General features: G+C 49.2%; 1 protein-coding gene across 2 annotated transcripts in view; it reads left to right on the top strand.

Annotated features, from left to right (window-relative positions):
• LOC140384555 (circularly permutated Ras protein 1-like) overlaps positions 1-16,155 on the top strand; it is a 119,963-nt gene that overhangs the window by 88,535 nt on the left and 15,273 nt on the right. For both annotated transcript variants that reach the window (XM_072466357.1, XM_072466358.1), the window contains exons 12-15: positions 1,547-1,671; positions 2,571-2,655; positions 5,084-5,190; positions 11,263-11,375. In XM_072466357.1, coding sequence (XP_072322458.1) covers positions 1,547-1,671; positions 2,571-2,655; positions 5,084-5,190; positions 11,263-11,375 — 430 coding nt within the window. The remainder of the gene's footprint in view (positions 1-1,546; positions 1,672-2,570; positions 2,656-5,083; positions 5,191-11,262; positions 11,376-16,155) is intronic.

The raw sequence follows: 16,155 nt of genomic DNA on the forward strand, positions 1-16,155 counted from the left end.
ATACAGATTACTTAGTGTTGTATTCTTTGGGGGGTGTATTTGATTTACTGGTTGCTAAGATATTCACTGCTTGTTTTAAAAAGGTTAACTTGAGTTCATAGAATAAACATTGTTTTGCTTTAAAAAATAACTTTTCCATTTCTGAAGTACCACACTTGTAGAGTGGGCTGTGTGCTCCCCATACCACAATCGATGAAATGTTGTGGGTCAGCTGAACTCCATGATACACTTTGGGGTTCTCTAAACCCTGGCCCATAAAAACAACCAGTTCAAATGTGGCAATAGCACTTGCCTGTACAAATAGGCCACATGGGAATACCACGTTTCTAGAGGAACCCAAAAATGGATAAATTTAAAAGAAAAAGCTAGTTCACCTCCTCTTTTGAAGACCCGATGGGGCGGGATTCTCCCAACGGGAGTCTAAGTGCCGACGCCGGAGTAAAAGCCAGAGTGTTTTACTCCGGTGTCAGCACCCGTTCCCAGACCCCTATTCTCCCCCCTCCGTGGGGCTAGCAGGGGCGTCGCATGATTTATGGGGGCGGGGCTTCAGCGCGGCGCCTTGGGTCCCGCGCGTGCGCAGTTGAGGTGGCGCCAACTAGCGCATGCGTGGTGGCAGTCCTCCCCCAGGCCGCCCCGCACAAACATGGCGAATGGATCCAGGCTCGCCGGCGGAAGAAAGGAGGCCTGCCGACAGAGAGGCCGGCCCGCCGATCGGTTGGTCCCAATCGCGTACCAGGCCACTCCGGGGCCCCCCCCCCCCCCGGGAATGGAGCCCCCCTCCCCCCCCATAGGCCGCCCCCCAAGCCTTTGCGACGAGTACCCGCCGGCAGAGACCAGGTGTGGACGGCGCCGGCGGGACTTGGCCGTTTATGCGCGGCCGCTCGGCACATCCGGGCTGGAGAATCGCCGCTCGCCGTTTGCGGCGATTCTCTGAGCAGCCCGGCGCGATTCACGCGGCGCTGGTTTTGGGGGGGTGGGAGAATTGCGTGCGGGGGTCGGGGCGGCATGGCGTGATTCGCGCGGCGCCCCGGCGATTCTCCCACCCGCCAAATAGTTCCAAGGGTGCTGGTTACTCTCTGGTACTTTTTCCAAAGTGACTTTGTTTTGTTTGATGGTTATGAAGTGTGGCAGGTTATTCAGCCAGAATCTTGACCTTGCCAGACGTTACATGTACCCCTGCCTCCTAATTGGAATTCTTGGTTACCAATATGGAGTAAGAAGAGATAATATGAGACAAATTGCAATGTCTGAAATCAGCTAACCCAGTACAGATTTGGAATCCAGACATGGGCTACTCAATTGGCCTCATGGCCTCAGTACAGAGCTCAGCCTGCCTTTATGCAGCAAGTCATGGGGAGTTAACGCTCCTCATTCACATCACATACTGGCATGCTTTTCAGTCTGCCGTCAAGTGCTATTGCAGGCAATTATGGGGGCTTGGGGACAATCATCTGTGCTATGTCTCCAACAGAAGGCTGGGTTCTCAACAAACATGTTGCTTCTGTAAAGAGAGGTCTATAACCACAGTCAATTCTGCTTACTTTAGGTCATCATCTGCACAGACGGGAGGGCAAACACAGGCCTCGGATACCTGGAGAGTATGGAGGAAGATGTGTACAAGTGTTCCAGTCGGTTTTACACTCATGTAGGAGAGCAAGCAGCCTTAAGTGGGTAGGCAGTCTTATTTTGCATTCCACATTTTTTTAAATAGTTATTGTTAATTGTTTTATATTTAAATTGTGGAATGTAGAATTTATATGGTGCTTTATCATGCTCAAGAAAAATCTGAAAGCATTTCATAAGCAATGAATAATCTTTGTGAAGTAACTGTTATTTAGTAGGTAAATGCAGCAGCTTTCTGTACTTTTGCTCTATCACAAGTAGAAATGAGATGAATGCCACTCACTTCAGAGTTGTTTAAAAGCATGTAAATTTGAATTATCCTGTCCCTGTGTTACTCTAAGCTGCTAGTTTGGATGAGACTAGCTTGCAAAAGTCTGTCCAGGCTTGAATATTCCCATATCTGGTAACGTTTTTCTCTCACACGCCCAGGTAGCTTTTAGCTTCCTTCATCTATAACTTGCCCTCACACATTCCTGGCCTTCCTCAATTTTCTCTGATTCTTCCTCTTTTGTTTATTCTGTGCTCCAAATATCCCTTCCTACACATTCTTCCTTCTTCCTATGTCCTTACTATGTTGAAATGAAGATTGGAATTGTACAGTGTCCTGCTGCATTGGCATCAAACCCATGCAATCCCTGATCTACGTTCGACTCTGTTCCTTCCTAGAATATTTTATAATCTTGGGATTTCCTAACCACCATTTCCCAAGTTTCATTTGTCTTCTGTCATGCGTTTCTCAATGTGCATCATGGCTCTAATAAAACTCCATTTCCAAGTATATAATTTTACATTTATTGAATATGTACCAATCCAAGATCCCATTACAAACCCCTGTAACTCTAAATGTATACGTCAGCATAATTCCTAGTTGTAAAGTCATGGCAATGGAGCAATAAAACACAGAAACCTTCTGTTCTTCAGTGTCACTATTTCTGTCCTTGCTCTAGGGTGATTGTATCGGTTCTGACAATAGAGGGCACAGACTGTCGGCTGGCAGAACTTGGCAAACTGGCAGATCAGACAGGAGGAAGGGTAAGAACACAGGGGAAGGAGGGGAAATGATAATGCTGCTAGTTACTTCACTAAAAAATGTAGTACGTGTACTGAAAGATATTTAAACAACTCTTCTAGAAATATCTCTAGTACAACGAAGAATATCAGCACACAAATGATTTTTTTCCCCAAATTCGTTTAAGTTAAATTAAGCCACAGCTTTTTAAACTCCCCTATTAGTTCAGTGAATGCACAATGTGAGATAGTACAGCACTGAAAGGTAATTGAGGTGAATTAAAAAGTAAATTCAGAGCCTCTTTGACCTTGAATTCCTCAACAGTGCAGTTTCCTTGCCATGTCTGCACCTCACCAGGGTCACTGAGATAATCGCACTAAAGGGAGAGCTTCTTCAGTGACACTGATATGCTGGAAAGGTTCCATCGTGACTGTTGAGAGATTGTTGTTGAAAGCACTTCTCCCAGAGAGTGCTATTACTGCTTGACAGATGATTGCGAACATTTTGTCAAGCACTTCATCTGCCTAACACATCACTCACCTTCAGCTACACCTCTTTGCTGCCAGCCTTCACCTGGAAACAACTTGTACAGCTCCATCTTCCACTTCTACCCAGGACTAAAGCAGAGACCACACCACCATCAGCAGCCCCGGCAGTAGCAGCTGCCTTCTCCTCACCTAAATGCAGAAGGGATGGACATTGAGATTCAGCTGGAAGAAGGCGAGAGCCACCAATACAGGGTCTATCGGCTGAGGATCAGCTCTCTAGACCTGCCTGAGCATCAGTGCCTCACGGAGCTCAAGCTGCCACTGCTGCCATCTGCAGCCTCCTAGAATAAGATTATTGGGGGAGATGCACATGCATTGCCAGTGGCTGACAAGGTGCTGGAACTGCAGTACTAATATCCCCCTACCGCCACCCAAATCTCTGCCTCTCACTAAGTTATGTGCCATCTTTTCCGGGAATGGCTTGTGTGGCTATCAGGAAAGGACATCATTTGTGAAAGGTGACTGTGAGGCATGAGTTCAAAAGAGCAATTGAAAAAGGTTGAGTTAATATTAGCTGCTCTGATGGAGATGTGAGGTGCCTGCAGGGAGGACAATGAGCAGAGCTGCAAAGTGTGTTGTGCTGAGGCATTCTGTGCAGGCGAACGTTGGCCAAGTCAGAGTCTGAAGCTTGACAGCAGAGAGTGGTAATGCCACTCTCTTTTCTTGCCCCAGATCCTCTTGGGGTACTGTCTCCAGTTTGGGGGGCCCACACTCCTGCTGCTAACTTTCGCAGCCAAATTTCAGCTATGCCTTCGTGCTCAGAAATACTTTATCTTCCTTCCGTCCTTGGGAGCGATCACCGCTGCAGTTCCTCAGACCCTGCAGCAGAACTTCCAGGAAAGAGTGAGGGGCCTGGGAGGCCAGCCTTCCCAGATCTTCTCTCCATTGCTTTGCCTGCTATAGATTCAGAAATCCCAGTGCTGGTGAACCATTGTAACCAATGTCATAATTCCTCTACTTTGTAATCCTTCCTTTGACAGACCGGATACATTGTCTCGCATGCTCTCCGTGCTTGGCCAGGGAACTCAGAGGCAGGTTGCTATTGCAGTGCCCCCCCCCCCCCCCCCGGAATAGGGCCTTTGTAAAGCCCACTCAATGAGAAACTGGTTTGCAATTCAATTGCCCCACCATTAAGAGGGGATTCCACCCTACAACTGGACATATATCTATTGCACTCAGTTTTTACTGACCCCTCTCCAGGTGATGTGATCCCAGCATTATTAGCCAGTGAAGATCCCAGTACTGAGGAACCCTGTCACATGGTCAGTGTTTTTCATCCTATTTAAGAATTGATTACAGATAACCTCTGACATGTCAGTTTTGTCAACATCATTTCAAGGATGCTCAACCTTCATGGACATGCTTGCACCCATCATAACTAGGCTATTTACTTGAAGAATGGGCTGACAGACTTTCTGGGATTGATAGGTTCTTAATTTCTGCCAGGCTGTGCTTCATTCTCCTCACTAAACAATGAAAACTGGCCGGTCAAACATTTGGGATACACCGGAGTTCCAACTGGTGTTGCTATACCTCATGACACAGAAAGGGAAGTCTCTTATCTTGCACGTGGATGGCCTGCATGGCCAGTACCCCAGGGTCTTCAAGAGAAAATTTACATAATGCCAGGTTTTCTGAAGTCAGACTTTGCCAGAATGCCTGCCTTTTGTGGCACAATTTAGTGAAGTGTGAACATGAAAGAATTTGTCAATCCCCCACTCAAATCTCCTAAATGATGCAAGGTTATGGACCCTGTCTATTACTCGGTTTTGAGGAACAGCACATCCTCGGTACAATGCCTAGGTTTTGAAATGTCCATTCAAGTGCACCTAGCCTGAAAATTTCATTTTTATTTTTATCTTTTCCTTGCTGTATTGTCATCTGGTATAATTTCTCATTCCAGGTCAACATTGTTGATCCAATTAATTTACCGAAAGAGATTCAGGCCACTTTGGAAGATGATGTAATTGCGACCGATACCACTGTCACCTTTGTAGTACCTGAACAGATGTAAGTGTACTTCTCTGAGGAATTAGAGTATGTAGTATCAAATGAGTGCCCAAGAGTGGACATCTCCCTTGTAATTCATTGAAAGTCATCAGTTGTGCCATACAGCTATAACGTCTTAAATTCAGTAAAATATCTCTCGGCAAATCACAGAAGGGAGCATCTGTGCAAGTAAGGCCACTGTGAATGACTTTACCTTTTTCACTGAAGAAATTATCCCTTTTGCTTGACACTTAAAATATGTAATGTTGAGATCATAAAAGCAAATTACTGCTGGAAATGCTCAGCAGGTCAGGAAGCATCTGTGGAGTGAGGGGTTAAAGTCTGGAATGTGTTGCTTGTGAGTGTGGTGGAGGCAGGTGTCGTGTTGGGTGTTCCGATCCACAAATAATCCAACACGGCTGTAGATGGTACAACTCTGTTTTATTGTCTTAACAACGACAACTACTAACTGCTAGCTTGGGTACGTGCTTCATCAGCTAATCTGTGGACCCAGCCCTATCACTATCTTAGTGAGGCACTCAGCACATGGTCTATGTCTGAGTGACACGCTGTGAGCTCTGTGCTCTGAGCTATCTCCTGGTAGAATGAGCGGGAACTGTGGTGTTCCCTGTTTTATAGTGCATGTGCTCTCACTGGTGATTGGCTGCGATGTTATGTGTGTGCTGGTTGGTCCAACTACCTGTCCATCAGTGTTTGTGTGATTGCACCATGATATGCTGATGTGGATATCATGACATCCTCCCCCCCCCCTTTCACAAGGATATGTGCCTACATGCTAATAAATAGAAATGTGTACTGAGTGCATCTGAGTATGTGTGTGCAGTATTTACAACATGTACATGAAGCTAAACTATATACAGAGGAAGGTGTCAGATGCAACAGAGCAATGAGGTTGTACCAATAACAGAACAAATGCAATCAGCAAACGACGAGAGAAAACTTCTGGAACAATGAATGACAAGAAACTCGTTAACAGTACTGTGAAACAATTGAGTCCAATGTGCTAACAGGCTCATAAGTCAAGTCTCTCAGGTGGGTGACGAATTCGGGTTGACCGCCTCAAGGGTGGGTCAGGATTCACCAGCTGAGGAATGGGCCTGGCCACGGGCGAGAGAGGAAGAGGCAGAGTGGCAGGAAGCTCAACAAAGTCGACATCAGGGACAACAGGAGAGTGTGGCACTGGTGCATGATCTCGTAGCGAGTGTGGAACCAGACGAAGGGCCCGCCGATTACGGCGGCGAATGGAGCCATCAGGCATGCGAACCAGGAACGAGCGGGGAGCCACGTGGCGGTGAACATCGGCGGTTGCCGACCAGCCACCCTCCGGTAGGTGTATGCGTACGTTGTCTCCAGGCGCCAGGACAGGAAGATCAGTCGCCCGAGCGTCATGTGCCACCTTCTGCTGAGCACGCTGTTGTTGCATCCTTCGCAGTACTGGAGCATGGTCGGGGTCAGGAACATGAATGGACGGCACAGTGGTCCTGAGGGTGCGACCCATCAACAGCTGGGCTGGCGAGAGGCCCGTGGAAGGTGGGGCCGAGCGATAGGCCAGGAGGGCTAAACAGAAGTCAGATCCGGCATCAGCAGCCTTGCAGAGGATCCGCTTCACAATGTGGACGCCCTTTTCCGCCTTGCCATTCAACTGAGGATGCAAGGGACTGGACGTCACGTGTGTGAAGTTGTATGAAGTGGCAAAGGAAGACCATTCTTGGCTCGCAAAGCAAGGCCCGTTGTCAGACATGACGGTGAGGGGAATTCCATGGCGAGCAAAGGTTTCTTTGCATGCCTGGATTACAGCTGATGACGTCATGTCGGGCAGGCAGATGACCTCCGGATAACTTGAGAAGTAGTCAATAAGAATAATGTAGTCCCTGCCGAGCGCGTGAAAGAGGTCCACACCCACCTTCGCCCAGGGGGATGTGACTAACTCATGGGGCTGAAGGGTCTCAGGGGGTTGCGCCGGCTGAAACCTTTGGCATGTGGGGCAGTTGAGCACCATGTTAGTGATGTCGTCGCTGATGCCCGGCCAGTACATCGCCTCTCGGGCCCTCCGCTTGCACTTTTCAACTCCGAGATGGCCTTCGTGCCGTTGTTCGAGGACAAGCCGGTGCATGCTGTGTGGGATCACGATACGGTCCAACTTCAAGAGGACACCATCAATGACGGCCAAGTCGTCCCGGACATTGTAAAATTGTGGGCACTGCCCCTTGAGCCACCCTTCCGTCATGTGGCGCATTACACGCTGTAGAAGGGGGTCAGCCGCAGTCTCACGGCGAATGTGGGCCAGACGTGTGTCAGTGGCCGGCAGATTGGCCGATGTGAAGGCTACTTGTGCGTCGACCACAAACGAACCCCTCCGAGTCGGGCGGTGTGTTAACCGCCCTGGACAGAGCATCTGCGATGATGAGATCCTTTCCCGGGGTGTAGACAAGTTGGAAGTCATACCTCCGGAGCTTGAGCAGAATGCGCTGGAGGCGAGGGGTCATATCGTTGAGGTCCTTCTGAATGATGCCGACCAGGGGGCGATGGTCGGTCTCCACAGTGAACTGCGGAAGACCATACACATAATCGTGGAATTTGTCGATGCCAGTCAACAGACCGAGGCACTCCTTCTCAATCTGCGCATAGCGCTGTTCTGTGGGGGTCATGGCCCGCGACGCATAGGCGACTGGGGCCCATGATGCGGTGTCGTCCCGTTGCAGGAGTAACGCCCCAATGCCGGACTGGCTGGCGTCAGTTGAGATCTTTGTTTCCCGTGTGGTATCGAAAAACGCCAGTACCGGGGCGGTGGTGAGCTTGACCTTGAGCTCCTCCCATTCACTCTGGTGTGCGGGCAGCCACTGGAATTCCGTTGTCTTTTTGACCAGGTGGCGAAGAGCAGTCGTGTGCGAAGCAAGGTTAGGAATGAACTTCCCCAGGAAGTTGACCATCCCGAGAAAGCGCCTTCTTGTCTGCCGACTGCTGCATGGCTGTGATGGCTGCCACTTTGTCGGCATCCGGCCGCACACCCGACCGGGAGATGTGGTCCCCCCAAAACTTTAGCTCAGTCTGGCCAAAAGAGCACTTGGCTCGGTTGAGGCGCAGGCCCTGATCTCGTATCCGTGCAAAGACATGCTGGAGACGACTGATGTGCTCCTGTGGTGTGGTGGACCAGATGATAACGTCGTCTACGTAGACGCGTACCCCTTCGATGCCCTCCATCATCTGTTCCTTGATGCGATGGAACACCTCGGAGGCCGAGATGATGCCGAATGGCATCCTATTGTAGCAGTATCTGCCAAATGGAGTATTGAAAGTGCACAGCTTCCTGCTGGACTGATCCAATTGAATCTGCCAAAAGCCCTTTGAGGCATCAAGCTTGCTGAATATTTTTGCCCGGGCCATTTCGCTTGTGATTTCTTCTCGTTTGGGGATGGGGTAGTGTTCCCTCATAATGTTGTTATTCAAATCTTTTGGGTCGATACAGATCCAGAGCTTGATGCACACCATGGAGCTGACCCATGGCGTTGGCTCCGTGACCCGGAAAAGCACTCCCTAGTCCTGCAGCTGCTGCTTGAGGCAGTCCTTGAGTGGTGCTGGGACCCTACGAGGTGGGTGAATGACCGGGGTGGTGTCCGGTTGGAGCCGTATTCTGTACGTGTAGGGCAGTGTGCCCATGCCCTCGAAAACCTCCTGGTTGTGCGCGAGGAGTGAGTGGAGCTGCGCCCTAAGGTCTGCATCCGGGAAATCGGACGTGCCTTCTGGAGACAGAGTGTGTACCCGCTGAACGAGGTGGAGGATCTTGCCCGCCTGTGCGCCTAACAGAGAGTCCTTCGAGGATCCAACGATTTCAAACGATAATGTGGCTTTGTGTGAGTTGTGTGTAACCTCGAGCTAGCAGGACCCCGTGGCCGGGATGACGTTTCTATTGTAGTCAACCAGCTGACAGTGGGATGGCAGAATCGGTGGTTTAACCTTCAAGGTCTGGAAGGCTGACCATGCTAGGAGATTGGCGGCGGCACCAGTGTCCAGGCAAAATGTGATCTGTGATCGTTTGACCGTTAGGGTGGCACACCACTCATTGCCCGAACCAATGCTGTGCACTGGCAGCGGCTGGTGGTTCTGACTTGGGGACATCGGTTCTTGTGGATTACCGCAGCGCGGAAGGGCTCCCTGTCTTCGGTATCGCTGGCCTGCATACTATCTGGATATGACTCAGTGTAGGGGGGCTGAATCGTCCGCACGTCCCTGCGAGGCTGGCGGAATTGTTGGGAGTTGGCAGGTTGAGCTGCTCGACAGCAGGCAGCATGGTGGCCCATCCTGCCACAGCAGAGGCATTGTCGTGCTTTGGCCGTACATTGCCACTTTAAGTGGGCGGAGCCACAGTTGGCGCACGTCGTGAAGTCATGGCATTCGTTGCGCCACCGCGCATGCGCGGTGCAGTCCTGCGTAGAGCGCGCCAGCGCATCACGTCCCTCTGCATCAACGTCCCCTCTTTTGGCACGTACAAGCCGGGAGGCCTCGGAAAGCGCGCAAAATGGCTGCCCTCATCCGGGCCGCGGGCTGGGAGGAACTCGATCGACTGGACCCGCTCCGCCTCGTGGGGCCCGTGCCGTGCCATTTCGGCCGCCTGGATTTGGGAGTACCAGCTGGTCGCGTTCTCATGGAGGACGCAGGTCTCGATGGCAGTCACTAGGGTGTGGCGCTTTATTTTAAGGAGCTGCTGGCGTAGGGTGTCCGAGATTACCCCCAAAACTATCTGATCCCGTATCATGGACTCGGTGGTGGCCTCATAGCCACAGGACTACGCGAAGATACGGAGGTGTGTCAAGTAAGATTAGAAAGGCTCATCCTTACCCTGCAGGCGCTGCTGGAAGAGGTACCTCTCGAAGCTCTCATTGACTTCCACACTGAAGTGTTCCGCGAACTTCAGAAGCACCGTCTTATATTTTGTCTTGTCCTCGCCTTCCGCGAATGCCAGGGAGTTGTAGATGTGGATGGTGTGTTGCCCTGCCGTGGAGAGGAGGAGGGCGATCTTCCTGGTGTCCGATGCATTCTCCCTGTCTGTGGCTTCTAGGAAGAGCTGGAAGCGCTGTTTAAACAGCTTCCAGTTGACGCCAAGATTTCCAGCGATTTGGAGCGGCTGCGGCGGGCTGATGGTGTCCATGGAGCAGGATGGCAGATTTCTGAAAGGGTGCAGGTAGGTCTCACAATCGCTGGTTAGCTTCCACTACTGGTATCATGTCGTGTTGGGTGTTCCGATGCACAAATGATCCAACACGGCTGTAGTTGGTACAACTCTGTTTTATTGTCTTAACAACGAGAACTACTAACTGCTGGCTTGGGTACGTGCTACACCAGCTAACCTGTGGACCCAGCCCTATCACTATCTTAGTGAGGCACTCAGCACATGGTCTATGTCTGAGTGGCACGCTGTGAGCTCTGTGCTCTGAGCTATCTCCTGGTAGAATGAGCGGGAACTGTGGTGTTCCCTGTTTTATAGTGCGTGTGCTCTCACTGGTGATTGGCTGCAATGTTATGTGTGTGCTGGTTGGTCCAACTGCCTGTCCATCAGTGTGTGTGTGATTGCACCATGATATGCTGATCTGGATATCATGACAGCAGGTTCAATCAAAGCATTTAAAAGGGAAATTAGACTGTTATCTGAACAGGAAGACTGTGTAGGATTATGGGGAGAATGCGGGGAATGGCATCAGGTGAATTGCTTATTCAGAGAGCTGGTGCAGACACAGCAGGCCAAATGACAGCCTTCTGCACTATAACAACTCTGTGAACATTGGCATCCATATTTTAAATCTGTCCAGGCCTAAGATCCGGAATTTCCTTTCTAAACTTCTCCACCTTTCCACCTCATTTTCCTTCTTGAAAATATTCATCTCTCTGACCAAGGATTTGGTCACCTGTCCTTTTGTGCCTCAGCGTAATTTTTATTTTGTCCGATGACATTCCTGCGAAACACCTTGGGATGTTTTGTTATGTTAAGCAAGCCAAATAAATGGCAAGCTTTTCTTTTCATTCACTCGACCAGCAAGAGGGAAAAAAAACTCTTTTCTTTTGCCTCCTTATCTTTAGGTACTTTGAATACGAGGAACAAGCAGGGAATAAGTTTGTGAAACGGGTTGGTAATGTGACCAAAGATACGGAGCTGACATTTGAATTTGGAATAAAGGAATCTCACATTCAAAGTAAGTGGCAGAAAGAATTGCCAACTGCACTGCACCTCAGTTTTATCTTTCCAAAATGGGTGTTGCAAAACATTGTACAGGGTGCTCTAGGAAGATAGCTACACTGTTTGAAACCTTCAAACAGTGTTTGACCCTCACCAAAGGCCAGTATTGGGATTTGAAGGAATTCAACAAAGATTTAAATGCTGAAAATCTGGTATGAAACCAAAAATTGCTAGAAACAGAGGTCAGTGTTTGGGAGATGGGAATGGAATAATGGGGGGGATGAGGAGGAAGGAGATCAGATGGAATCAGCATCACACACGTTACAGATGGTATAAGGAAAGAATAATGAATGATTTGCATTTGAAAAATAACACTTTTCTTGACCTCTGGATGCCCTTTACAGAGACGGGACTTAAACTATGTAAAACTAAACCGTTTCCTGACTGAAGAGATCACACAGGCCTATGGGAAGAAAAGAGGATGTGTAAATCATGGTGTGAAAAAACACAGATGCAAATATAACCTGAGAAAAAATAAACGACGAAGAATGAGGAAAGAAAAGTAGCAAAAACAATAACGCTGAAAATGAAACATAATGGATCGACCAGTTGTGAGAAGAAGTGTTGACTTGGTGATGCAACAAACTAACCTCTTGGGTGGGATTCTCCGAGCCCACGCCGGGTCGGAGAATTTCCAGCCATGCCGCTCCGAGGCCGGGCTGCCGATTCTCAGGCGATGAGACAATCGGCGGCAATCACACCGGGTCGGGGGCCGTTGAATGCAGCCCCCGCGGCGATTCTCCGCACTCAACGGGCTGAGTGCCCGCCGAGTTCCGCCGGCATGGTTCACATGTGGTCCTACCCGGCGGCACCTCAGCGTTCTGGCTGCGGGGGCCGTCCTGGTTGGGGGGGGGTCTGGGGGAGCCAACTCCGGGAGGGGCCACCATGGTGACCAGGCGCACGATTGGGGGCAACCGATCAGCGGGCGCATTCATTCCGGGTGGGCCTATGTTCCTCCGCGCCAGGCCCCTGTAGGGCTCCGTCATGTTGCCCGAGGGCCGGTGCTGAGGCGATCGTGGCACACGTGCACGGATCCACCCAGGCCGTGGCGCACATGCGCGGACCTGCGCCGGCCGTGTAGGGCCGGCATTCGGCGCCAGAGCAGCGCACAGCACTCCGCCGTCATGCTAGCCCCTGAGGAAGGGGAGAATGACTCAGCCAATCGGAGGCTGGTAGCTGTGCCTTGCAGGCAGTTCCACTGGGGAGTGGCAGCAGCTGCCAACAATGCCACCAAGGGAGAGGCTCATGGTCACTGAGGGACCTATGCCAGAGGTGCATGAGCATGGGATGGGGGTCAAATGGGGGAGCCAGGAGGTCGAGTGTTGGCAGCAAGGGAGTGACTTTCAGCACACCATACCCCTCCCCTTCCCAATGCCAGCTTCCTCAATCTGGCACTGAATGCCTTTGAACGAATGGCCCTTCCTGGGGTCCCAGAATGGTCTGCTTCCTGGGCTTCCCGCATGGTGACCCTCATGCCTGCCGCTGGTTGAATACTTGATTGGCGCAGAGCAGGAAGGCAGCGGGTCCCCACTTACCACCCTCCTGCCTGATTAAATGCCCCGCCACCAAACTGATCAGGAGGGAGGCCATTATATTCTGTCCTTAATATATTCAACTATCTCAGGTTTCGTCAATGTCCACCTCCTTGTGGCTAGCAGATGCATTACATGTAAAAGTGGAAATTTTCCACCACTTCCATTTAAGGGAAGTTCAGCTCTTGAAGTGTTTATGTCTTGAAAGATTTGATATAATGTAGCCGCATTACTTTCATCAGCCAGCTCCACGAGTGGAAAATGCAATATAACCTTCGGCCTGAAGGTTATATTCCCTCTTGCTGAGAGCTTTGTTCAATTTTTATATTATATGTTATCTTTGTCCCCACATGAAGACTCAAAAGTCTACTGGCCTACATTTCCAGGAATGTGACCAGCCCTCTGAATCTCACATATCTGGCCATCTATGACGTGTGATTGTTATAAGCTATTCAACTGTAGAAGATATCACAGTTCTGAGAATCCTGTGCTTAGCTGATGCCCACACTCTCACTCTTTCCAATCATGATCACTGTACAATCTTTCATATTAGAAATTGGCATTCACAATGAGGCCATCGATTCATCTGTACAGCTGCAGATGGAAGTAAAAGTTTTGTTTGATTGATCTCTCTTAACTTGTAAGCACACTTGGCTAGCACTGTGGCTTCACAGCGCCAGGGTCCCAGGTTCGATTCCCTGCTGTGTCACTGTCTGTGCGGAGTCTGCATGTTCTCCCCGTGTCTGCGTGGGTTTCCTCCGGGTGCTCCGGTTTCCTCCCACAGTCCAAAGACGTGCAGTTTAGATGGAATGGCCATGATAAATTGCCCTTAGTGTCCAAAAAGGTGAGGAGGGGTTATTGGGATAGGGTGGAAGTGAGGGCTTAGTTGGGTCTGTGCAGACTCGATGGGTCGAATGGCCTCCTTCTGCACTATATGTTTTTTTAAAAACCTGATGTTACTTTGAAGAGTTTTTTTCACTGCATGTGTTTTATCTAAACAAGATTAAGAAGTCTAAAGTGGATAAAAGCTTCCAACAATGATAGTATGAAGATCTGATGAACACGTTTATGAGGTTGTAAACTAAGCACCTATTTGTAAAGTAGATTTTCGAAGCACGCTTGCTTATTTTATCAGTTTCAGGATTATTTCAAATATTTAGCAGACTTGCCAATGGTTCATGACATGATGGGTACGGGGTGAATGGGTACGGAGGATGCATGGGGAGGAGCTTAGAAGGGGCATGGGAATATCAGGGGGCATGGAAGGCTCCAGGCCCAACCTCATCCTGCCCCTGCTTCCCTGTCAGGGGCCACTTTTAGGGAGATAGGTCTGCCAACACTGAAGATTTTGTGACACTACCTTCCCACTTCCTCCACAAATATCTACCCATGGGAAGAATTGTAATGAATGCCATGGGATCCTGACATGCACCGCCAAAACTGGCAGCAGCCCTGCCAACTCCATCTGCAGAATCCCAAAGGAATTAAGCCCCTAGTTTGCTGCGACATCCCTAACACACTTCCCCCAGCAGGGCATAAATCCTGCCCTTGAGAGCTGCTGGCCAATTAGAGGCTGAGAGTGATGGTTGCTGCCTGTAGTATTCTTGGGCCTTAGCAGTTTCATTGTGGGTTCACCGGAGAAAGGTAAGTGATGGATGGATGAAGATTACAAGAGGGTTTGCTGGTGAGGAAGGGGCGTGGCGGGGGTGTTGGAGGAAAGGGCACAGGGGGGGTGCTCTCAGTGGGCCTCTTCCCAATGTTGCCCCCATTCCCAATGCCGGGTCCCTTAAGCTGGGACGTCTGTGAACAAAGGACCAAATCTCTAACTAGGCCACAAGAAAACCCAACAGTGTTTGCTTGTCGATTTGTGTTTGCTTGTCGATTTCCCAGCATGGCGACTTCCATGCAGGATGAGGCATTTTAGTGGCATTAATTGCCTACTCAAGGACATCAGTTGGCATCTGAGCGTTGAAGTTTAAAAACTCACCACTATTCTTAGAATTCCCCCTATACCAAAAAGGGCCGACATTCTAAATGGTGAACATGGATTCTCACTCCCTGACTCCTGTGCAGGCTTAGGTGGGTGCTATTCAGGTCAAACTATGTTTTTAAGTTATCCCCGGGTATAACCCATACCTTCACAGAAGAATTTTACCTACTTACCACTTAGTAGCATCAATATCCTGGGTCCTGCATTGCTAAGTAAGTAAAGTAGGCTTTGTAATAACCACTGTTTCAGGTTAAAACTTTTAAGTTATTTTATTATTATATTTTTTCTTTTAAAAGATGCAATCACTGTCTTTACAGAAAAGTAAAAAGGTCTTGCTTCTGGATTCTCCTGGTTGGTTGAAGGGACCTTCAGGCCCACCTTGACAATCACTCTTCTTTAGCTTTTGGTCTTCCTCAGATGTATTCGCTGTTTTGCTCAGTTGCTATGCTCTATCTTTCCCATGTACCGAGCTGTGAGAGCTGGCTCTACTGACTCTGCCCTCTGCCTCTGAGCTGACTCTGCCTCCTCTTTTTAGCTTTTGGAGGTCTTTCTCAGATGGATTCACTGTTCACAGCAATCACCAGCTGGGGCTGGTTTAGCACACACGGCTAAATTGCTGACTTTGAAAGCAGACCAAGGCAGGCCAGCAGCACGGTTCAATTCCCGTACCAGCCTCTCCGAACAGGCGCCGGAATGTGGCAACTAGGGGCTTTTCGCAGTAACTTTGTTTGAAGCCTACTTGTGACAATAAGCGATTATCATTTCATTTTGCTCGGCTGCTTTTCTCTGTCCCTTTCCCATGACCGAGCTATGAGAGCTGACTCTGATTCCTTCTCTGCTTCTCTGCCCCTTTCGCAGGGTTTATATATTTTTCTAACGGTTATTAAGTTTTTATGACTTTATTGTAAAATAACTTTTATTTCACTTGGATTGTAAAGGGTACCTTTAATCTACATTTTTCTAACACGACTAAGTATTCATTTTGGGCATGACCTTAGCCCATAGATCTGATTACATTGTGTCCTTTGTGATGTTCAAAATGCTTTGATTTCAATAGAGGTGTGAATTTTGGTTCCTGTCATTTCTATAGTTTTATTATCGAATTGTGTCCCCAGCTCATAATTTTGATTTTGATTTGGGTCTAATTTGTGTTCTTGTAGACAGGTTGTCTCCAGTTTTCTTTAATTTACCTGATGTCAGCAAAATTTCACACC

Source organism: Scyliorhinus torazame, chromosome 10 (genome assembly GCF_047496885.1).
Source record: "Scyliorhinus torazame isolate Kashiwa2021f chromosome 10, sScyTor2.1, whole genome shotgun sequence".
NCBI lineage: Eukaryota > Metazoa > Chordata > Chondrichthyes > Carcharhiniformes > Scyliorhinidae > Scyliorhinus > Scyliorhinus torazame.